A 25,514-nucleotide genomic window follows, 5' to 3' on the forward strand; every position below is an offset into this window, starting at 1 on the left:
GAGCGGAACACAACAATAGCAAATTGTTAAATCAAATGTCTGTGAAGGCTTTAATTGGAATTGGTAATCTTTACAAGGCACACCTGACAGTCCCTCAAGGCACACTGGTTGAAAGGCACTGACTAATTGAGAATCAGTCGGTTTTTTGGTTGTTGTTTTTTGTCAAAGAGCCGGGTAAAGTTATAAATTATATTAGTAGATGTCTTTTAAGCTGTTTTGCTACCCATTTAAAAAGCTTAAAGGGGCTAGATGCAAGTTAGCCATTTTATACTCGCTACTGCCACCTCAGGTCATACGTGTAACTGCAGCTTCTATATTAAGCTCGTGCTTGACGGCACTTCAGATCCAAATGAACACCTTTTTGAGTGACAGTGCAGGATTTTAGAGGCAGTTGTGGTGAACAGGTCTGGGCTCATTCTACATATTAGGACCTTGTTGGAACATATAGGGGGATGAAAATACATAATTTAAACATTTTTAAGCTCTGTATAGTCCCTCTAAGTTATAAAGAGAGTAAGTTTCACCAGGAATAAATCAGCTTTCAGACTAAAGTAGTGCACCGCAATTGCAATGATTAACAAACTTCACAATATCCACCCTGTATTCATCAGTTAAGAATTCCTTTATCTTTCAAAGTCAATTTTATTAGCAAACATCTCAATAAAATATAAATACTTTTTAGTGCTTACAATCATGTAAAAATACCATTCACATCCAAACTCAATGAAAGCATTTCCCATATCGGTCGCCAGTTTATCCCGTCCATTTTCAGTTCACGTTCTCCTGGTGTGGCCCGCTCACAACACGGAGCCAATCTCGTCTTGGATCTGAGAGATGAGGATCTGGGACAGCACTATGCCTGCGATCTGGGGAGTGGTGGGGAGGGACAACAGCAGCAGAACCATCAAGGACTTCAACGACACAAATCCTCAAGGTCTCCCCATTCGCGCCCACACAGCTTTTAAATTATGCTAATGCGTTCGGGTGATGCAATTCATAACAATAATTGACCTATTACAAACAAATCATGTGTTATGAGACGATTACGAAGCGGGGAGCCCTCCCATCTGCCAGCAAAGAACATTTTAAATTATTAACACCCTTCACAGACAGCCTATGACAGTGGCATTTAGCAAGGTTGTGATCTCCGCTTATAGGAGCGTGCTATGGAAAAACCCATGCTTTTTCATCAGATTTAACAGGCTTCAAAGCCACAACTCCTCCAATTGTTCTGGGTATACTCGGGGGGTAATTCACATGCTTCCTTCTGAACAGTCTCATTGGGGACCTAATCAGCCAGATATTAAAGAGAGGAGTTGAAAGCTGCGGGCACTGCGTAATGTGACAGCGGTAGAATTATTTTGATAAGCAAGCCGTCTAATTATTTGGAGGGAAGTGCTAATTTGATTTCATGGCCAATCACACATTTCGAGTGGCGCTATTAGCTGTAGCTAATGCTGGTGGGAAATGGAGGTGCCCATATGTCAGGAGGGATACAGGAGATGTCGGCGTCAGCAGAGACTTCCACAACCTCACATTAACCTGTACTTTGAGTCCGAGAGAGCATGATGAATGAGTAATGCATGGTTAAAGTTTTATCATCTCAATGTGGCCAGTTACTACTGTCATGCCCTTCATTTTTTTTCGGTTTTGAAATTGATCACGCTCCTTATAGGGTTTACTGTTTGATTTGATCATAACTGCAACATGCAAAACAAAGAAAATGATATGCAAACATGCAAAATGAAAGCAGTGATTATTTTAATTTACTGCAGCCACATGACTGAAAACATTGTAGCATGGTTGGAAAAAAGCAACCAAAGTCCTGCTTGCCACTGCCACATGTCAGACGGGGTCGCACTCTCTCCAATGATTTGAACAAATTATGTAAATCCTAGTTACTCGGCAACATCACAAAATCATTGAAAGCCCAAAATTGATGTCCAAGAGTTATCAAAAGTTTTCTAGCCAACAGCTTTATCCACCCGTTAACGACACTGCCAGTGGCTCGTGTCAGTGGGCGGGTGTGCATGTGTCTTTACAGAGGAGTAAACTATAGAAGAACAGGCTTGACAGTGCCGAAAAAGCCACTTTTTTTTATTATCTCTTTCATCAGATGGACGGTTGCAAAGAAAACATGTTCTGTGCTCTGGAATTCAGGTCTTACGCCAGACAATATCTAACAACATTTATGGTTGCTGTCCCAAAGGCACTGATGCGCTCTGTTGTTTGTCCAAGTGTGCTCACATAAAATGTTGCTATTTTTCCCACTGTTACTAAAAATGTTCTCTTTTAGCTGGCTGGGGTTGCTAGTCTAGTTTGTTTAAAATGAACCATGAATCAAAAGTGTCATGGGGGATGTTTAGTATTTTGTGTGTGTGTGTGGGAATCCAGCAATTTATTATTATAAAGTTTTGACTGTGTATTTAAAGCATCATTACCATCATTAAAGATCCACAAGGAGGTATTAAAGGTTTAGGTTGAATGTCATTTTTTTGCAGAACATAATCAAAAATCAGATGCAATTTTGAGCAATGTAAATCTTAGTTTATGTTTATTGTAATTAGGTTTGGCTGCTCTAGCCACATTTAACAGTGTGATTTGTTATCCCAAGTCACTTTGTATAATTGTCCTGGGCACACTGAGTTTCCAATCAACACTGTTAATTTTCTGTCTCTGCCAGGATTGCTCTAAAAACTTACTGACAGAATTGATGTCGCTTTCCTAGAGGCGCGAGGTCCACATTGATGAAGTGTTGTACTGTTTACTTGGCCAGTCCAATGCAGCGTGTTGCTGTGCTTTCAGTCGTCGATATGTGGGCAACGGCACGCTCAATCTCAAAAGCCCACAGCAGATGCCTAGAGTAATGTGGCTGGGTTTGCTTGTATATGACTCGACACAAGCATCCTTTCGTACGTCCTCAAATGTTTCATACCCACCTCGTCCACCATAGAACATTTTTAACCTTCCTGTGCATGAGGCTTAGATCCAGTTCAAAATACACTACCTGACCCCAAAAAAAAGTCGCCACCTGGATTTAACTCACTGTTTTGAATTGGGGTCAGGGTTCAGCAATACTTAATGCAATCAGCTGAACATCCTGAATGACCAGGTTATTCCATCATGGATTTCTCTTTCCTTGATGGCACACATGGTGAAAGAGTGGTTCAGGGAGCATGAGAAATCATTTTCACACATGGATCAGCCACCGCAGAGTCCTGATTTAACCTCATTGAGAATCTTTGGGATGTGCTGGAGACGGCTTTTCACGGTGGTCACACTCTCCCATCGTCAATCTTGGTGAAAAATGAACGCAACACTGGATCTTTTGACATTGCAGGCGCTTTTGGAAACAAAGCCACGGCAAATGTGTGCTCTGATAAAAGAGAAAGATGGTCCAACCGAATAATAGAGCATGTGGCAGCTTTTTTTGGTCAGGCAAATGGTTTGTATTTATCAGCCGGTTTAAGATAGAAAACGGCCAGCTTAATGTCATTACAAAAATATAAATCAATACCTGAAGAAGCCAAAGTACCACCAGTCGTACTTACTGATGTACCACCGGCGGAATACGGACCATAGTTTGAGAACCACTTGTATTGTGGAATTAAGAATTAAACAGCAAAATACTGGCTACTGGGTGCTTGTTTGAGTGCATTGATCAGAGTGTGTGCGTGCGTGTGCGTGTGTGCGTGTGTGTGTTTGATGTAGGTAGAGGAGAGGGCTTACTTGAGGCAGAGCCAGGCCCAGGGCGAGAGCTCCCACCAGCAGCAGATGAGACTCGATCCACACGACTGCCTTGTCCGCACAGCCCACAGGATAGATGGACTTATTGGCATCCACATACTTTTGGGTTTGGACGCCAAAACCGCACATTGTGTTGATTACGACCTGTGAAAAAGTCAGTTTATTATTATCAAATCATACTGTCTACAGAGCCCATTTCCATCATCTCAGCATGAGTTCTTTATTGAAAATTGTTCAACAGAGGCAACTGTTTTAATGACTTACTTTGAGAACAATCCCACATTTTGCAGGGTTATATAAAACTAAAAAAAATATAGTTTGATACTCAGAAAGCAATTTAATGGAAACAACGCTTTATTTGGTATTTTTTAGGGGACCTGAACCTCTTAACCCCCACCTGAACTGAGCATATTATCTCCAGTTTGGCTTTACCCAAAGCTAAAAGCTTCTTTAAAATAAAATAAAAGCATCAAAATACAGATGAAAACTGATGAAAAAGCAACAAAAACGGTCAAAAATGCAATGAATAAAAACTAAAAAAGAACACGGCAAAAAATGTCTACGAAAACAAAAATGTGTCAAGAAGCAATAAACAATAAACATTTTTCTTACAAAATATTGATGAGTAAGAATATGGTAGGCCTTTAAAGCTGAAATTATGATTAAAACGATCAAATCACAGTCATTTTAACAGACTTGGGTAGTGTTTCTATGTTTTCAGTAGATAAATATTGAAAGAAATGTTTTCTGGGCAAGGCTCACGACCCACAGAAAAGGTTTCCGTGACCCACTTTTGGATCCCGGCCGGCCAGTTGAGAAACACTGTAATATCTCGAGAGTTAGAGGACTTGCCCACAGTGACCTGCATACGAGCCGCACAGGCACTTTGTATCTGTCTGTGCGAGCATAAATCTGTTAGCTCAGCCATCCCGCCGTATGCTATTTACATACTAAACATGTACTTGCACACAGACTTATCAGTAACGCAGACTGCTCACAGAATACATACATCAATGATTAATCAAACTTTTCAGATAAACTAAGTCCCTACTGCCCATGAAGGTCGGTCTTGGAACTCCAGGCTAAATTATGTTTGTGAGATTAGCTTTTAGACATGGACAGCAGCGATGCCGTGACAGATATTTGTAAAAATGCATTCCACTTGCCTCGCTGACCAGCTCTGTCATTGGCAAGTGAGTAATGACTATACTTACTGGAATGGGAAAGGCGACTGCCATCAGTTCCCCGCACATTTATAACTTTTAAGACATTTTTTCGTGTTAGAGAAGACTACAGAGATTGCAGAAAATTATTGGTCAGAGAGAGCAGAAAGAGTGGGGAAAACTAACTATAAATTACATTGCCAACCGTGTGTCTAAAGCCCAGTTGCTCTCACTTCCAAAGGGGCACATGTAAGAAAAATAGCCAATAGAACAAAACGTTAAAACATAAAACACCAAAACTCCTCATAAACTCTTGAGATAAGCTGCCATTTTTTAAAAAGTGTAATATTAACTTAACAATGAGTTGTTACAAAGGAAATTGTGGGGGCCTGGCAAACAAATCAATATCCCATTTCCACCATGAAAAGCAAGCCACATTATTTCAGTTTGAGTTTGTACGGTTGGATCTTGAAGGCTGTGTGTATAAAAGAAACTTGGATAACATTTCACCCAATGAACAGAGTTAAATATATTCATTTCATTTTGACTGTGAGCTGCATCCAAACTTACGTCCATTTGTTTATTGACTGATATATATTGTTATATTTTCCGCTCTCACACTTTCCGCCCTTTTCCCTTCTTTCGAGGTCTTTATTTATTGCCAAACAAAGGGTTAAAAGACTTGCGCGATAGCCCCTATATTGTAGTGTGCAAATCCACTTGAGACACTCGCAGTATGATGGCTCATGTTGTTGTCTTGTTTACCTGGGGAGAAATCATCTGGGAGGGGATGTTTTTGCTGCTTTTCACTGCACTTCGCTGCACTATCTTTATATTTATTTATTATAGTCACATGCTAAGAGATGAGAAACACACCTCTCCGGGAACAGGCGTGCAGCAGGAGTATGGCACAGAGCATCGCTCGGTGCTTGGGTTCTCGTGTGTGCAATTAAAGTAGAGGTTCCACGACCAGTCCGTGTAGCTATTCCATCCACAGCACTTGAACTGTGTGGAGAAGAAGACAGGAGGAGAGGTATTTTTAGAAACTTGGACTGCACCCTATACTGCACATCCTGTGTAAGACCGGACCACTCCCGAGGGAATACCCAGGCTTCGATGAGAGTGTGCCAGAAAAAGTAGATGGAGAAACTTTATAGGAATCCCACAGGAGGGGCACACTACTGTATCTTACATGTAGTAGTGGTGATGAAATCCAAAACTGACACGATGCAAGTTTCTGTGGGTTTCATTTGTACTTACTACACAAACGTGGGTTTGCCCACTGTAAGAGAATGAAATGTATTTCAGCTATTACACTTTTCACAGACGTATGTGATAAAACCCTTCACAATCGATAGGTGTTCATTCACTCTCCATACTCTGTGGTGACAAGCTACAGTGGAAGAACAAAGCATGTGAACACTTTAGTCTCACATTTCTGCCTAAATGTGGTCTGATCATAAGAAGTAAATTGTGGCAGCTTAAACTAATACCACTCAAACATTTACATTTAATCATATTTTTATTGGCCATGACATGTAAACATTCACAGGAGAGGGTGGAAAAAGAAATCAACTTTGGGTCCAACAGTCCACTGAACATTTTGCCAGTAGTGCTGTGGAGCATCCAAGTGCTCTTTCGCAAACCAAAGTTGAATAGTTTGGGGGAAACACACAATGTCATGTGTTATGATGTGGGGCTGTTTTGTTGCCTCAGGGCCTGGACAACGTGCTATCATCAATAGACGAATTAATTCCCAAGTTTATCAACATATTTTGCAGAAAAAACGGAGACATTCCCAACAGCATGGAATCCCTTGTATTAAATAGCTGGCTGACTGTTCTTTTGCAGTAATAATGGCTTTTCTGTAGTTGCAGATTAGACGCTCATAACGATCAGGATGAATCTTGGACCATTCCTCGTAATAAAATTGCTGTAGTTCAGTGAGATTTCTGGGTGTTCACTTACTTTTTCCACCCTCTCCTGTGAATGTTTACAAGTTATGGCCATTAAAAGGTGGTATTAGTTCAACCAGACACTGTTTATTCATTGTTATGATTTTGATGAAGATCAGACCACATTTAGAGACCAATTTAGGCACAAATGTGACAAATTCCAAAGCATTCACATACTTTTTCCTCCCACTGTACATATATTCTGTATGCACATCACAGTCAGGGGCATAGCAGAGGTGTTCTTGCTAAGTGACATTGTCCCAAGTACCTCTTTTTGGATGTAATCCATCAGGTTCTGCAGATCCAGGTCATCGCGGTAGTGTACAATAGCTTTCTTCACAAAATCACCCAGTGCGTCCCTGGTCTGTAAAGAAGCACGGATGTAAACTTTAATAAGTGAATAAATTATGGTGAGGTTAAGGTACAAGCAGCATGATTGAAAAATTCAGTGGCAATTTGCATGTTATTTGAGGCCATCATTTTCTCCCTCAGCTTCCACAGCTCACACAAAATCTTCTGAGGGAAAATGTTTGTGTAAATGTAATTTCTTGTACACCTATTTTAGTTTCATTTATCAAGGAGTAAGATTTCAAACAGTAATTTTATTCAAATTAGTTTACAACTGCCTCTTAAAAGACTTTTTCTTTGCTTTGCTTTATTCTACACCACTTTGTGATTGCATGTTTTAGCCTCATGCTTACAGGGCACAGTGAGACCACATTAAGCCTCTGAATCACAACCGTAGCTTAAAATGTTGATGTAATAAGTAGCCTACGTGTGAGTCTTTCAATTTGTACTGATTTGACAACGCTGGGCTAATGCTGCTGCAATAAAAACACATTGAGGATACCCAATGTGCATGTAGCCTACATTTATTTGAACTGCACTAATTACTCCAACACAACAATTTGTAGTATAATGGTGTCATTTAATTTTCTGAAATCGAGGCGCATAAACAAAAGCTCGGGATGTGACTGAATAATAGGCTACACAACCGTGATTTGAGCTCAACCGTATTCCAAAGGTTGTTATTGTTACATTTCGTTAGCTCTTATTGTCTAGAAAATAATGTTCCTTTGATGAATGAAGCCTTGAATTGTTAATATTTGACTTTCCACTCTGCACCTTTATAAAGAAAGAGTGTTTCGTTTAATTCTATTTGCTTGAATATCCTGCAAAACAAGTGAGGCGATCGGATTAACAGACTGCGATTCAGGCGTAATGTATGCTAATAGCGCTACTGTATGCTAATGAACTGCAGAAATTTAAAATGCCATCACACTATGTCTACAAATGAACTTTAGCTAGCATTTAGCTCGAGGGGGCATTTGCGGATTGCTCTTTCTCCACCCAGATAAGTTCTGTGTCATTATAGCCTTCTGTTTCTGCAAATTTAGTTGAATTAGGACCATTCTGTTCCCAAAAATACTTTTTGGATTTTTTTGTTGTAGCACAGTCGGCTTGTAAGCTACCATCACACTTTGCTGTGCCATTTGCAACTAACCCTCTTTTCTGCACGAGTTTTCAATGTAACATTTAGCTCCACTTCCATAAGTGTCTGAGGATTTGAATCATTTAGCAAGGGAAAGGGCTGTTTGCGGTTGTGCTCCGCAGCAGGAACACAGGAGAGAGGCACAGAGCTGAACTACTAGCACCAGAATACTGTCAAGGAAGGTCTCCCTTCATTGGGGGTCTTCCAGTTTCTCACAGTCTGCAGCCATCTTTAAAGACACTGCAATCTTTTTTTTTTATACTGGGAAAAGGGGACTTAGATTTTGTCTGTGGTTGACAAAACTAACTTTCCTGACACATGTCAAACATCCCATTACGATTGTAAGAAAGAGGGCTTTTATGTATATGTACCACCAGTGCAAATACATAGATATGTGAAAGTGTACAAGTCGCATCAGCCATGGCAACTACCTTGGCATGGAGGCGTAACTGCACCGTTGACAAGCCTCTCCCGGCAGCACATTGTTCAAGCACCCATTTGTGAACTCATTCCTCTAGCTGTGCCTATCTAGCTTTCAGCCTGCGATGAGCTTTTTTTGTTTTCTTCACTGCAGTAAAAGAAACCTCCGCTTCTCACTCCAAACTAAACTTTTTTTTTTTTTTTCAGTGATACTGTAAGTACAAGTCGCACTCCCAGCAAAACTATGAAAAATAAGTGTGGCTTATAGTCCGGAAAATTCCGGTATAGAGAACAATCTATGTGTATAAATAGAAATTGAGTACATCCCCTTTAACGGGGGTCTTGAATTGTTTTTATACGAGGTCCATTTTGAGAAGAAAAAAACAACAACATACCCTCAAACGTCCAAAACATACAGGGTCAATTTACAGGTATATTTTTAGCATGCCAAAACAATTTCCACAGGTGAAATTGATAGAAAGTGCAAGCATAAACATGGATGTATGCAGCTCAAGCACAAATTTAATTTCACTGCATCAAGACTGGACTTAGTAAACTATGTGCTGAGCATATGACAAAGCAACATGGGATAGGATCCATTCACTTATAGCCCATGACAAACACACAAAGCTATAAGAAGCATTTTCCCCATACACTGTGCTTTAGGAGCAGTCAGACTTAGCTGTTTTGCTTGACGTTTGCAGGAAAAGAATCAAAAAGCCCAATCACAGAAAGTTACCCTCTAAAAGAAAATTCACAGGCTAACAATGATAACACTTGCAATTGTCATCATTAGGTTTGAATATGACATTCTTGATTTTTCTCATGCGCTGTTGCGCATCATCAGAAGATTCATCTGTAATACAGCTTGTTTTTGCGTTCCTGTTCAAAGTAGGGCTTTTAACATTTTGCCGCAGAGGCCACGTCAATTTTCTGTAATAACATTGTTACATTGAGTGCTCACAACCATAATGACTAACATTTGTGGCTCTTCCAAATGGAAAGAACACAGATAATCTACAGTCCCAGGCCTTCTCTTCTCGCTCCAGTTGAGAAGAACATACTCAGAGCTGCACAATCATACAAGTAATAGCCCTGCACTAGGATCAGTTTTTATTGCGCTTGAAATGACTACAAACGTGTATCACATATCTCTCTTTTGTTTTTTTGGGAGAGGTAGGAACACTTGTTTAAACTTGAAATAGACAACCAGATAATATCGCTGCATGAGAGAAGGAGCATTAATGGTCTTCTCTTGGTTGTAAAATAATGACAATTATTATGAAAATGCTGGTTGAGAAATTGGACTTCAGTTCAAATTGACATCAAGCCCTTAGAGGGACTATCCAGAGTTTAAAAATGTTAAAATGATGTATTTCCTCCTTCCTACATATTCGTGCAATGTCCTAATGTGTAGAATGAGCCCAGACCTATTCACCACAACTGAAGGTGCAGTTACACATATGGCCTGAGGTGGCAGTAGTGAGTATAAAATGGCCCTTTAACCCTCGCCATAACCATGCACATTTTCTCCAGTTTTACCTAGAAAACCTTCTTGATTGGAGAGCTCACAGCCTATAGGCCAATGTAACTGCTGATTTGAAAGCTAAGACCTTCAAAACTCATCTGAGCTTCTTCCTTGTTTTTGTTATCACGTTTAGTTGTTTTTTTTCACTGTAGCGTTTTGGTATGTAATGCAGCTGTGATCAAGCCACATGAATGTAACCAAATCATGTCAAAAAAGCAAGTGATGAAAATACTACCAAAAAGGACGAAAATGAGACAAGCTTAATTTTTTTCAGTCTTAGCTTTCAAATGAGGCGTTAAACACTGGCCTATAGGCTGTAAACTCCAGTCGAGATGCTTTTAGATTGGGGTAAAGCCGAACTGGAGAAAGTGCACTGGGTTAAGGCGGGAGTTAAGAGGTAACTATGTCGCAAAACAATAGTTCCCACACTATTTAATTGAGTGTATTGGGCCTTTCATTTATATTCATCTACCCACATCTCGACAGTTTATTTAGGAAGGGATTTACCGAAACTCCTATTTATATACAAATACATTACATCCTTCACAATAATATTATTATATTACATAATATTCAAATACTGTTCAGTTTTACCAGCTTTTTAACAATAAATGCAATGCAAAGCTTATAACATTATGGATTATAACTGCATCGTGTTCTCCTTTGACTCATATCATGGTGTATCTTCCATAAAAAAAAAATCTGATCTTTTTCTCATTTTACCCAGCTATACTTCAGGCATTTGCGTCAGAGCTGGCTAACGCACTAGTACATCTCCACATGGCGCTAATTTAGGTTCATAAATTCCTTCAATATAAACTCTGCGTCGTATTCTCAGAAGACATTCCCTGCAGCGTTTTGATAGCGCGCCTCATTACATTTTATTTACTGTGTGGATGACAATTATCTCAAATGCTCGAAGAGAATCAATGGCTCATGTGGCACTTGTGGTCGATGGGGTGCAGAAGCGACAATGGGAGATAACTTCACACCAAACAAGACTTTGTTTTTTATTACTTTTTTGCTATTGGCTTGCATTACGTAACGCTTCCATGCAGCTTTGAGTTTTTGCCACTTTTTAAAAAAAAATTTAGGAGAGGTTTTCCTGTATACTTGTCTGTCTGTCCACTTCTGAACTGATAAAAAAAAAAACTTAATTTAATCTTTCTACACGCACACACAAGCGCAACTATACTGCAATTTAACTTAACAGCACGGTAAATTATACCTGATCAGAGTAGAAGAAGCCCAGAATCGCAATTGTCAGCTGAGTGAGAAAGACCAACGTCAAGCTAAAGGAGAACTAAAAAAAACAAAGTCATTTAGATTTCACGTTTCATCGGTTCGGCGTTTTAATGTGAGCAAACCGGGGGATGAGTTTTACAGTCTTGAGGAGGCGGATGTTCTCCCTGAGCGCCCCGATGCAGCCGCAGAAAGTGATGAAGAACATGACCACACCCACCACTATGAGGATCACGGCCGGGTCGATGAGAAACGTGTCTCGCACCGTGTCTGTCAAAAGAAGAGGGAGAAAGCAGAATTTAATCACTCTGTAAAGTTGAGGTAGACTGTATTGTACCCAAATGGATCGGCCTTGGGAACAATCTGTGATCTACAGGTAATGAGCAATAGGGTTTTGGTCTTTATAGGATCAGCCTATTGAGTATGTTTTAGTTTGGCAGGTTAGTTTGGAAACCTGTCCTGGCATGCCATCATTTCCCATCAGTCTGCATATAAACACCAAAAAAATGGCAATAGATGAACACATTTTTTTTTTTTTGCTATCTTACACAGTGAACCATGTTTTGATACTCTGTTCAGTAAATGTAATTGATTTATACAAACCTGTTGCTTTCTGGATTTTTGCATATACACCAATGGCAATAATCAACAATGAGAAGGCCTGCAAAAAAAAAGAGTGGAAATTACATATTTTGTAGGTGGACCCAAAGAAAAAAGAAACAAGCAAAAACATAAACTCCAAATTACATGTTTCGTTCAATTATGCAATAAAATCCTCCAAAAGCAAAAATATACCTCTTGGAAAACTGAAGTTGCTTCCAGGCTGTGAGGAGATGCTTCTTCTAAATATGATTATACAGCTATGGTTTTATGCATTTAGTTCGGCACTGATGATAAATAAACAGTTTTGAGCTACTCTCTTTCCGGTCTGGATTCCAAATGAAGGAACAGAAGGAGAAACTGCCCCTGGTAATGGGGAGTAATGGGAGCCAATGAGTAACAAATGGGGACTTGTCCTTTTTGAGTAACATAGGCCTGTAATTTTGCCTGTTTATTAAATTGGTTGATACGCAGCGTCATTTCGTAACTTGTTTACCTTAATAAATCCTTTCCAGGGCTAATACAAGTGTTAATGGGATGAATGGGGGTCTTTCATCTCCCTCTGGTGTCAATGGCCAGAAAACCACAATTGCAACTTCCATATGCTGCACCGAGTCGGAGTCACCAATACACACTAATAGAATCACGAAGAAGTTAACAGGCTAACGGACAAAGCTAGCTGCTTGTGGCTAGCACCACTTAAGCAGTATTTACTGCCAAGTTTGAGTGAAAAAAAAATATCTCCATTGCGTAATTGGATGTACATTATCCCTCTCTCCCTTTATCTTTTTGTCAGTGTACTCTCACAAAGAATTAATGAGACTGCTATGACACCTGCAGTGCCGCTTATGGCCTCTAGGGGCATGAGTTACTGAGTGCTGCTTTAAAATACTTAATTTTGAGTTAAAGTACAGATACTGTCAAATAAAAGTGAATGTTTTTTTACTCAAAGTGATAGTCTAACTTTACAAAGTGAGGAGAGATAGAGTGAAATACGAAAGTAAAAAGCCAAATTCCTCCCATCTTTAACCAGAAAGCCGTTCTGAGTTTGCAAAATGAGGAGAGCAGGAACGGTATTTTCAAAAGGTAAATAATTAAGCTTCCTCCCCCTCCCTCCTGATTGGACCTGACAGGACAGCCCACAGGAATGCTCGTCTCATTGGTCAAAGTGGTATCCCGGGGATTCTGATTAGTGTCTGAAATCAGCAAAGGGAGGAATTTATATTTTTGTATAATATTACTGTTCCGTCAAATTTCAGACCCAGGCGGTCAATTACACACATCTATTCAGTTTGTAAAAAACATAAACTTACAGACTATCACTTTAACCTTCTAAAACGCTATACAGCCACTTTGTAGTTTTTTACTCCTTTTTGGAAATGTTGCTGCTCATAGAAAGTATGCATTTCAAAAGCGGAGTGAAACAAATAGGTTTTCAACAAAAATACTGCTCAAAAACTGGACTTTTAATTTTACTTTGTACCAACCACATCTGAAATTCACACGGTAGAACACAAACAGATATATTTTGGGTGTAATCTGGTGTGACAGAGCAACTGTAGTATCATATAACTTAAAATTGTGCCACTTTGCTAGTGCATAGTACTCACTTGCATCCCATCTGGACTTTCCACAAATCATCGCACAGATTTGTCCCCGAAGTTAATTGTCTTGATAAGTGTTTGCATAGAGATCGATGAGTAACTGAGTAACACCCATTATCCCAAACACAAAAAGCCTATTCCAATATGGCACAGCTGGAGCGACATACAGTTCCCTGCAGTGCTTTTTTTAGTGGCTGGTCTCCTGCAGTGTAGTGTTGTAAAACTTTATTATGCATTTTTATTTTCATATAATGGTGGATATAATTCATAGCGTTATATGTGTTGAAAATACCAAGCCGATGGGAGCAGATCAATATTCACCTCTCACCAGTGTGAAAATTTTAGTTTGTATCAAATTCCCTGCAACATTTTTCTGCTTTCACCTTGACTTGACAAAGAGGTGAAGCGCAGTTTTGAAAAGTTTTGGAAGAATATGGTTTGTAGTCTGTTTTGTTTGTTGTTGTTTTTTTTACTTTGAAATGACGACACCTGTGTGACCATCTGCCATAGTAAATCAAAAAAAATCTTCCACTCTCAAAGGTTTGAAGGGAGTATGCATGAAAACATGTCGCACAATCAGCTGCTTGCAATTGCTTTTCTACATTTGCATTGTCAGTGAAGATCGATAGAGATGGGGTAAGTGGCCACACACACGAGTCCCAGATGCTCGCAGTGACATTTGCTTTATGGGTTTTTGCATCAGTGGAAAGACATAAAACAGAATCGAGACATTAATCAAAAGATTTGGACCATGTCTGTGTATAGCATCGAAACAGAGAGGCAGATTGTATGGGAAATATTTCATTCATTAAACCTCAGCTTATTTCCGTTGGCAGTTGTGGTTGGCTAGGCTCGAGTTTGTTACAACTGGGCCTCATGTGGGGTGCATATTGCGAATTGAACAGGTTGACAGACTCTCACACTCTCAGCGTAGTTTACAGTCACCATTTCACAAGGCTGTACAACATCTTTTTTTGTTTTTTCCTTTTTTTGTGTGTTAATATTGCAGTATGCTGTCTCATATAACATAGTCTGGTTCACTATGCCGTATTTGTGTGGAGTGTCAATATACATTTTTGAAATGTTTATTTAATAAGCAAACAGAAAAACAATGTTTCCATATGCTCTAATATGTAAAACATTTTTAAAAAAAAAGGTGCGATAACATCATTTATGTGGGAGTAAAATTGGAAATTTGGCAGAAAATTCCATTTGGTCATTCAATCAAAAAAGTCAATGAAACTCTTGTCATATGTTTCATGGAGTTACCGTAGTGATGACCAGAACTCCCCAGAACTAATGGAAAAATTGTATCATTGCACAATTTTACCAAATGGAACTATTGATTTTCTTATTGCTTATACCAGTGTTCTCAACCTGGGGTTGGGACCCCCAAGGGGTCGCGAGACAAATTTGGGGGGTCGCCAGATCATGTAAATAAAATATACATATTATCATTAGCATATATTTTAATATTTTATTGTAGTATGTATTTGCTGTTTTACCAGAGTGCCAATATTTGTTCGTAGTTTGATTAATTTAATTTTAGCCATTTGTTTTTTTCCTTTGTTTTTTAAGAATTATGTAGACTAATGTTCCTATTTCTCATGGTGTGACCCGGATGGGGGGTCATCGACCCCTTTAACTGTTATAATGGGGGTCGCGGCTCCAAAAGATTGAGAACCACTGGCTTCTACTATAAGGTTTACAAAAATATATAGTTTTCATACTCTACAGAAAAATCCAGTGGAAATCTAAACATTGTGAACCGGACATAGGTTATATCTTTTTTTTAAATGCTCAAAATAAGAAATAATTGATTGAGGATCCATTCCAATTGAGTTCCTATTTTGATATCACCACATTTCCACATCAGCGATTTGGACCGACTCCCACAGAGGACATGCATACTCCACTTTTTCTTTTTTCATATTTCAAATGAGGACCTTGAAAATACACTGCTATTTGTTGAGTAATTTGACTCCTGAGAGCAGCCTGACCTTGCAAAATTGTCTTCATTTCTGAGGTCTTACCAAGCAATCAAGGAGTACAGCATGGAAGCTGCTCTGCCATACGGGACAGTTCTTTTATGTTGTTGCTGACTGGGGTTTGGAGGAGCTATAGCAAAAGCTGATTGTTGCGCAGCCTAGAAAATCTCTTGCAATTTAAAATACTGAGCAGCAAAGAGGCGTTGGTGAGCATTTGTTCTAATGAGATCTGGGCAGATGGCAGTGAGTGCTAGAGGTATAATGGGGAATGCTGAGGATGCAACCTACAGCCAGATAAAACTGAGTAGCATTAGCTTTCCACTGATTGCCTGGCCTATGCTAATTCCCCTCCTTTATGTGACCTCGAATCACAATCATGCCGCCTCCACTTCCTCTCCCAGGTGACTAATTGTCTTTGCATGCCTTCACCTTGGTGTACACTCAAAGGCTGTGTCCTGCTTGTATAAACAGAATACTTGCGCGCGCGGAGGTCTCGACAGTACAATACAGCCGCCATGACATCGTTTGGCTTGTTTCAAAATATGCATACATAACTGGTCTTGGCATCTCAAAATCATTCACATCAGTTGATTTTTACACAAGGGCCAGTTCAGATGAGACAATGTGTGTCACATTTCTGCCTCCTCTGAAATGTTTTTTCTGTCTCAGCCAATCTCGGCTCGCTTTGCCTCTCAGCAAAATCACCTTTCATACCATTCATATAAATTAACTCTCTTCACCTCATTTGTGGACAGCGATGTAACAGCACAGCACTTAGCCTCTTCCTCCCCACTCACCACTGTCTAGGCTTTGGGGGGAGGTATTTTCCTCAACAAATTCAATCATGCTATCCCTTCATTGCATTGCAGTTGTCCCCACTTGCTGCTGCTAATCTGTCTCCCATCTAGATCACAGAAGCAGGGCCTTGGTAATGCAAATAAGATCTAAGTGACCCAACAACCTGTGGTTTCAGCCCACTCGGGACAATAGCGGGGTTAAAGGAATAGGCCACCGTTTTTCTATACTGAGATATGTTCTTACTGTAGCTTAGACATGTTGATACATACCTGTCTGGTCTTTGTGCGTGTGCTCAGTCATGCAAAAAGACTAAAAATGTTGTTAGCATTTAGCCTCGCCTCCTCTCCATATGGACCCAAATGGGGGGGGGGAGTTAGAAGCGACCTAGCTCTTCCACTTTTTCCCTTTTTAAATACGGTTACGTGAGTAGTTACACAATCCAAGTATCTATTATCTATTATAGAAAACGCTATCTCAATGGCCGCCGCCTGGGCACCACCATGTTTATTTCCCATACCGACTTTGAAGCTAAGCAGGGACGGGCCTGGTTAGGACTGGGATGGGAGACCGTTTGGGAACACCAGGAAGCCTGGCGACAGTGAGTGTGTGCGTGGTTGGTGGTGGGGGCTGATGTGCGCATAATTGTTCAGCAACTTTGAGCGTCAGGAAACGCGCTATATCCGCGGCCGGCCCCCACGTGATGGTCCCACCAGCCGCGGGCATTGACAACGGGTCCATATGGACCACGGTGCTGCTGTCCGAGGACAACCCACTGTCACAAAAACGCGAGTGCACGAGATCTGACTGCCGTGCGTGTGCGCATCCAAACAGGGCGGTGTGTGTGTGCGTGTGTGCGCGCGCGCGTGTGCGTGTGCGCGTGTATGTGTGCGCGCGCGCATGCAAACAGGGCGATGTGTGTCATCGCCACTCACCGCTAACCTGCAGACGCTCCGCACAGGTACAGTTACATCCTCCAAAAGACATCTGCGCGTCTTTCTTTAAGTCTCTCCTGCAGTGACCGAGGCTGTGGTTCATTATAGATCCAGGCAGTATTCCGTCTCTCAAGCTTTGTCTCCGAAAAACAGTACACGCAAAACATTGCCCAAAAGCCTCTAATCACACGCGCTGCTCCGACTGATTTATCCATGTGAGTAAAAGCGAAAATGACACTACAACTTAACGAGCGCATGGCCTGCACTGCGTAGTTTTTTTCTTTTCTTTTTTTTCCTGCTGTACCATTTGTTTTCTATTTTGCCTTCACGTATTGTGCGCCCAGAGGTACATTTTATTCTAAAGCAGCTTTGAACGCATTGCCAATTTTATTGTAAAGTTATAAATACTGTCTAACACTATCATTAGGCTATTTCAGTTCAAAACCTACTTATTATTTTTTTGATTGCACACTACCGTGATGCACCAAACCACGGGTCCTGCACCGTGAACCAAACCGTTACAGCTGAACCCCTAATATTTATCCATACTTATTCCACTGTCTCTTGAATTATATTCCCTGAGTTTATGGAACATATTGTCGTTGTAGTTAATAAGAAAGGAGCACGGGTGCATCAAACACTCCCATTGCAGATTGTTTGAAATTATTTTTAGCATTCATTATTTTAAACATTTGTAGTGGCCATAGTTTTTGGAATGGGTTGGGAACCACTGGTCTACAGCTGAACTGTGTGACGGGTTGGACATTTCTTTGGAATCACTCATAATCTCAGATTATCAAATGTGGAGACTAGCGAGGCCCGGCCGAAGGCCGGGTCTCAGCTAGTAGTTACAGAAAATTAAACGTGTGGATTTTCTAAGCGGATAAAAAGGGGTACTATATTGCAAGCGTAATAACACCTTAGGAGCACTTCGACATCCGCGCAGTAGAGTGAAGATATTACTCCGCTTAGAAAATCTACTTCGACCGTGTAGAAACGTGGAAGAGCTTGGTCGGTCCTAACTTCACCCTCGTCCATAGAGGAGAGAAGGAGAGCCTAAATGCTAACAACATTAACAACCAGACAGGTACGCATCAAATCTAAGCTAATGTAAGAACATATCTCAGTATGGAAAAACGGTGGCCTGTTCCTTTAAAACCAGCTTGATTACCAGCGATTGATGAGTGTGAAAAAGCTATTCAGACGAGAAACGAAACATCCACAACTCAAAGACATTTGAAAGCACAATACAATGTATTTTTTTCCACAGTGATTCATCACGGAGCTACTCTTTGTTGGAACAAATATCACACAGAAATATGTTTGTGAAAGGGCACCATGAGCTTCACTACGATCCCAGAGAAATTGAATGAATCACTATATAAGCCCATTCACCAACTTCTTTTTGACTTTGAATCAGGCACTTTTTCTCGCTCACAATCCTTCATATCTTAAGTGCGTGTTGCAAAAGAGCACGCCTATTAACTGTGAAGAGACACTTTTATCCGACTCAGGAGAACTAAATTGTTACTTTTAGAGCGGGCTGCCGTTGCTTCTTCTCAATTTTTAAATCAATACACTTGAGGAGACAATAGCTGACAGTCCAAGACACAAAAGATGGCACACAATATCTCAAGATTTACAGAGTGATTGTTGTTTCGATGCATTTTGTACGTTTCATCCTCCATTTCGTCTCCACACAGGTGCTATGTCGCAACACAGAATGAATGTATTCCCGGCTTTGCAAAAAAAAGGATAAATCAGGCGTGTCTGGGTGGATTGTGTGCCGGGGTGAAAGCGTTCTGAACTGAGGCGAAGGGGACAAAGGCCTGATGGATTATGCCTCCACTGTTCGCTCTGATAAACAAAGTCAACACATGCACACTCACAAGCGCACCCAAGCCTGCTGCTACATTTACTGCTGATTCGCTCGAAAACCCAGTGCGCTGTTTACCGTACACGACTGGGTAAACAGGGATATGACAGAGGAGGTGTGAAGCCCAGATGCCCTAATGGCTGCCATTACGGTTGCTCCAAAGAATCCCATCTAGTTTTACGCTCTCGTCTGCCATTGTCTTTGCGCATTTGTAGCGAGTCCGCCGTCTACGATGAAGCCTTTAAATTAGTAAAGCGGCTCGTGGGCTTTTAGGAGGCAGTCAAATGTGTGCGGATACAGTGAGGAGCAGGTGTTTTATGGTTATGAGGCACTGTTGGGCTGATTAGATAAGAATGGAGCAGTCACAATGTACAACAGGAGATATCCCAATTGACTAGACTGAAACATGCTTGGAATAAATGTTTTTCTTCCCCCTACAACCGATAAAATCACACAAATCACCCATTTCTTTCCATTTTCAAGTCGTGAAAGTCGGGAGGTGAAACTTCAGCATTCTCCACCAAATTGTCTCTAATTCACAAACTGCCTCTCGCATATCCCTGGCGGTTTAATTCAAGCAGATTTTGAGCGTATGAACCTACCCAGCTAGAAAATACAAAACAAATATGCACATGAAGCAACATTTAACACCGCAGGGTGCTACATCACAGCATCAGTCGCTGCGAGGGAGTTGACAAATGTGGCCCCGATTTTAATGCTCCGATGATCTGTGAACATTCATTGATATTGTTTCATTGTTGTTATGCCCAGGAAAAAACTGCTGTGGAATTGAACTGTGTCGATATGAACAATTTGCCACACCTCTTACCAATGGGTTTTTCATAAACAATGGAGGAGATACTTTTTTAAAAAGTTGTGTATATGTGTTATGTATAGTTTCCACTAAACATGTGGATTGTTAAACCAGTGATGCAGTTGTAGCTTGTTTTCTTAACTGTTCATAAATGTACAGTATTACACTATTTCCCTACTATTGGTAAGATAGCACAGTGGCAGAGTGGCTAGCACTGTTCCCATACAGCATTAAGGTCCTGGGTCCTAAACAATGGTATTCCGAGAGGATAGATGAGAAATCGGCAGGAGTTTGGATGTCTTATGCAGGAGAAGTTTTATTTACCATGCTGGACCCAGAGACATGAACTCTAGACATGGCGCTAGTCTTACCGTTCAAGTCTGCCTATGCTTCCACAGGAAGAGGGATAAATACCCTCTGTCGAGCACCATACTGATGCGTGAGCAAACAATTCAGTGGCTTAGAGTCGGCGCCTGAGCACCACTGTCAAGGCTATGACAGAGATAGTACGACTACAGCATGACCCAGTATGATAAATAACGGTTTAATTTTATTCTCTGGGTTGCTATCTGTGTGGAGTTTCCATATTCTACATGTGTCTGGGCGGGTTTCCTTCGAGCAATACGATTTTTCCATCAATAGTAAATATGCTTAGTGACCACATCCTCCAACAAGGTACTCCCTGACGAGAATCCTGGCTGAAGATGTAAAGACGGGTCCCAGGCGACTACCCTGCAGCCATGCACCCACTGCTCCTGACAGGTTGCCCTGAGGCACTGGGTGAAGGATGGGTCAAAGACAGTGAGCAAATTTCCCTATAGAGACAATCAAGACTGCAAAAAACCACACACTCAGAATCCAAATGAGATTCCTCTGTGACTAAATTAGGTGGTATACTTGTTTATGAAACACAATATAGCCCTTGGTTAGCTTTAGATGACACATTTCCATTTCTAAGCTCTGCCAGTATAAACATTCTGGATGGAACATTTTCATGTCATCAATCTTGGCTCTGGAACAAGCCTCATCAGCTTAGATTTAGTTCATTCAGACCAGAATAAATACAAGGTAAAACGCTGATTTCACTCACACCACAAGTGGTGTGAGTGAGTTTCTTTCAAAAAGAGCGCTGTTTAATCCTCTTACTAAACCTAACCCTAATAGTATTTGAATAGTACGGGTTAGGGTTGCGTCTGTGGAGATGTACTTCAGAAAGTAGAAAATGGATTTCACCATTGCAGAGGTTCAGCTGAAAGAACATTCTGCTTTTGTGTATTCTTGCATGACCTCTATCAACCTAAAGTGTTCACCAGGGGAGGCTGGGTATTTCTGCAGCTCTGGGTAATATTTCTATATCTATTATTCATGTGCCTTTCACTTTTTGGCTTTTGGATTCAGACTTCAACGAACTAAGGGGTTATATTTTGTACTGCTCTTAGGCTAAAATCATTTGTAATGATAGATTACGGGCAGACACATGCTTTCTGGAACCCACAGCTGCTAGAAAGTCCATCTGTTACTCACCCAAAACAGGAAGCTGAAGAAGAAGAGGAAGTATCTAATCCAGGGGTTGACGAAGGAGAACGTCTCGGCCCGTTTGAGGTTCAAATCTCTGTCCATGGTGTCGTTTGTTTACACTTGTTACACTTGTAGCTTTGATGATACCACCACCAGCCGCTCCCCAGCCGCCATGAGACTTCAGTGCAGTGGGGAGGGGTCGGTGGCTGCATTTTGGGGGGGACTAAAAAAAGAAAGTCACATCCATTGGCTGTGACTCTGGCCCATGCTGCAGTGGGGTGTATGTAGGCCAGCAGGTTGGATTACACTGGGATATGTGTGGAGGCCTGGGAGCTTTGCATTGCATTGTTAGCCGCAGCGTGCTCTTTTCTACTGCTTCCTGTTTTGGTGAGGCCACAACTGTATCACTAATTTAATGTGGACGAGTGTGTGTGCATGTATCACTTATATGAGGCCCCACCTATTTTTTTTTCTCGTGGAATAAAATGTATCATGTCCTTTTTGCATCTAATTATAGAGTCTTTTTAATTGATCATAGGCTAGCAGGTTGTTGTTGTTGTTGTACCCTACCAAGACAGTATTGCTGTCTGGGGGTTCTGAGACAATTCCAGTGAAAAATTGTTAAAAATGCACAAGGAAAGTTAGTAATAATGAGTTTGGACCACAACAGCGGTCGAAAAAGAAAAAATGGCAGGGCCTTTTAGAGTTTGTCTCAACAGCCCTAGAAGCATGGGCCAAGTGCTTTTATGTGTGTGCATATGAGGAGAAAACACAGAAGACATGTCATTAAATAAGAACAATTGTTATTTGTTATTTGTACTTGGAAGACCTACCTGCAGAACACTCATTGCCTCATCTCTGGCTGTGCCTCACCAATCATCCAATCATAGCCCCATCTCAAGCCGCATCTTCTCTTGACTGCACGTTCCTGCTTCATTGCCCAGGATTCCCCTCTTAAGTCCCCTCGTTCACTGCTTTGGCGACCTCCTCCACCTGGCCACTCACCACTCTGCTCGTCCAGGCTCGTTTCCACTAGTCGCCCAGATTTCATCCTCTCCCATCACCATGGTGTCCAGACTCCAGGGGTGACACTCTCCTACATTCATTCATCACACCCATGTATTTGACACCGTTGATTCACTGTCTTCCACTGAGGTCTGAGCCCCAAACATGATGCAGTGAGAACCAGATGTTTAGGCCTACATACACTTTATAAAAAGACACATTTGCATTTTTTTTTTGAAGTTTACATACATTTCATTAATATTAGTAGCATTGCCTTTAAACTGTATAACGTGGGTCAAACAATTTGGATTTCCTTCCACAAGCTTCTCACAATATATTTGGCAGGAATTTTGGTCCATTCCTCCATTCAGAACTGGTGTAACTGAGCCACATTTACAGTATAGGCCATCTTGCATGCACATGCCTTTTCAGCTCTGCCCATACATTTTCAACTGGATTGCGATCAGGACTTTGTGATAACCACTTCAAAACACTGACTTTGTTATCCTTAAGCCACTTTGTAACCAGTGTTGGCCATATGCTTGGAATTGGGAATTGGGAATTGTCCATTTGGACGACCCATCTGTGCCCAAGCTTTTAAGCAATACTGAGTAACTTGTTTACTTTAATAAATCCTTTTCGTAGTCCCTCAGGGGGTAATACAAGTGTTAATGGGATGATTGGAGGGTCTCTTATCTTTCCCTGGTGTCTCTGGCCAGAAAACCGCAATTGCAACTTGACTGCCACCGGACCGGAGCAATCAATACACACTACCGTATTTTCTGGAATAAGTTGCACTTTTTATTATAGTTTGGCAGAGTGCGTCTTATACTCCGGAGCGACTAATATTTAATTTTTTTAATTTTTTTAAATTCAATTATATAGTTTTGCCACTAGAGGGCACTGCCGGCTAATCGAGCAGCAGAAAGAAAGTTAGGAGTGAGTGAGAAGCAGGGGTTACTTTTAGAAGAGAACAAAACAAAGCTAATCACCGGCTAAAGGCTAGATGGCCAACGACTTTGCAAATGAGAGACTGAAAAACATGCTGGTGGGAGAGGTTTGTCAATGGTGCAGTGGTATGTTCTTTATGCTTATCTGAACTGTTTATGTGACGTTAACAAAACAGACACCTATGTAGTTCGTTGTGTAATGTGTCACGTTAGCATACCGTACGCCTTTTCAGCCTGTTCTTTATACCCTATTAGGCATTTTATGGCTAGTGGGTCTTATATTCCGGAGCGACTCATAGTCCAGAAAATACGGTAGATAGAATCACGAAGAAGGAGCTAACGGGCAAAGCTAAATGCGGGCTAGCGCTATTTTAAACAGTATTTACAGCCAAGTTTGAGTGAAAAATAATATTTCCATTGTCCAATTGGATGTACAATATCCCCCCCGCAGTTGCGCTTATGGCCTCTAGGGGCAAGAGTTACTTGGTACTGCTATAACTTCCTGGCAAATGTCTTGAAATGTTGCTCCCAGTGCTCCACATTGTGTTCTTTCTTCATGATGTCATCTATTTTGTGAAGTGCACCAGTCCCTCCTGCAGCAAAACAGCCCCACAGCATGATGCTGCCACCCCTGTATTTCACAGTTGGGATGGTGTTGTCAGGCTTGCAAGATTCCACCCCTCCCTTTTTTTTTTTTACGTCATCATCTGGGCTTTCCCAAAATTGTTTAAAGGTATAGTAATCTTAGTGTATGTAAACTTTTGGTTTTGTAAAAAGTGATCAAAAATTTTGCAGAAAATTCTATCTCTCATTTGTCTAGAAATATTTTTTTCAATTGACCTGAGAAAAATAAAAGTTAATTCTGGTTTTAATGTCAGACAGACAAAAATGCTAATGTCTTTTTATGAAGTGTATGTAAACATATGGTTCTCACTGTATGTCCAATAAAACTATCCTAATGCCGCTTCTGTGAATCTTTTCAGGTTGAAATGTTGTAGGTTCTGAAAGTTATTTTGCAAAACTAAATTTAATTTCAGAGTGGTAGACCATGTAAGCGAAATGGTATTCAAGAGCTTTGGACCCTAATTGTTCAGTCTTTTTTTATGACATCACTTTTAAAACAGCCCATTAAACTTTAGAGTTAGTATTGTAAATCTCTGCTGCTGCACAGAATAAAGCCAGAATGACAGATGATGAAGACCGGACGATAAAATCTTTCAGAGACGGAACATCTAATGCACTTAAAGGCTCTGGCAGTTGTTGCAAATCTTTACTTAAGACTCCCAAACATTGGATAGCTATTTTAAATTTGGACTTTTGTGTGCATATACTGTGAGATATAGACCTGTATGTCAACGTCTGCAGGGTACTGACATGTGAAGGGTCACCTAGGGATACTTGTATTTGCTCCGTCATAATTTAGATATAGAGTGCCCTTGGATGTGGTGAATTCTAAATGACAGGCTTGCATTTCATTATTTATGTCTAGAGAAAACATGGAAGGACACAAGGCCCCATTGGATCTTGAAGCCTCGCCAAAAGTACCTAACGAATTAATGAGATTGATCTGGCAATTCTTTCTAGTTTGATAATTGAAGCGATCCTGCGCCTTCTAAACATTCACAGTGAGCTTCCAATGGATTGAGTAAACAGCATCGAGTGCATGTCAAAACAGAGACACATAATAAAGCTATCAGACTAGTTTGAAGTCATTAGAGGAGCTTTTACAGTTCAAGCTGCACGACCGCTTGACTCGTGATTGGGAGCGCTCCGGTTCTGTATTGATTCTTGTTACGCAGCGATAAGAGGAGTCAGGGGAAAACACGCTGAGTGATCTGTCAACGAGATTGGTCCGTTGGGTGAGCGAAACAACATGATAGCA

At 40.8% G+C, this 25,514-nt stretch overlaps 1 protein-coding gene across 1 annotated transcript; it reads right to left on the reverse strand.

Annotated features, from left to right (window-relative positions):
• Positions 1-770: 770 nt before the first annotated feature.
• tspan33b (tetraspanin 33b) lies at positions 771-21,808 on the reverse strand. Its single transcript, XM_079567997.1, has 8 exons — positions 21,684-21,808; positions 12,151-12,208; positions 11,690-11,817; positions 11,534-11,608; positions 7,134-7,229; positions 5,787-5,915; positions 3,730-3,891; positions 771-866 (listed from the first exon to the last, which is right to left on the reverse strand). Exons 1-8 carry the CDS (start codon positions 21,777-21,779, stop codon positions 798-800), a joined length of 813 nt encoding a protein of 270 aa, XP_079424123.1. The 5' UTR covers positions 21,780-21,808; the 3' UTR covers positions 771-797.
• Between the last annotated feature and the right edge of the window lie 3,706 nt (positions 21,809-25,514).

Source organism: Gobius niger (genome assembly GCF_951799975.1).
Source record: "Gobius niger genome assembly, chromosome: 12".
Lineage (NCBI taxonomy): Eukaryota > Metazoa > Chordata > Actinopteri > Gobiiformes > Gobiidae > Gobius > Gobius niger.

What these genes read in the sequence shown, in the direction of transcription:
- tspan33b (XM_079567997.1), bottom strand. Translation starts at nt 21,779, where the DNA reads ATGGACAGAGATTTGAACCTCAAACGGGCCGAGACGTTCTCCTTCGTC. An exon ending in TCTTCAGCTTCCTGTTTTGG is followed by an intron (nt 12,209 to 21,683) that starts GTGAGTAACAGA and finishes TTTTTTTTGCAG; the next exon opens with GCCTTCTCATTGTTGATTAT. An exon ending in TGGATTACATCCAAAAAGAG is followed by an intron (nt 5,916 to 7,133) that starts GTACTTGGGACA and finishes TTCTCCACACAG; the next exon opens with TTCAAGTGCTGTGGATGGAA.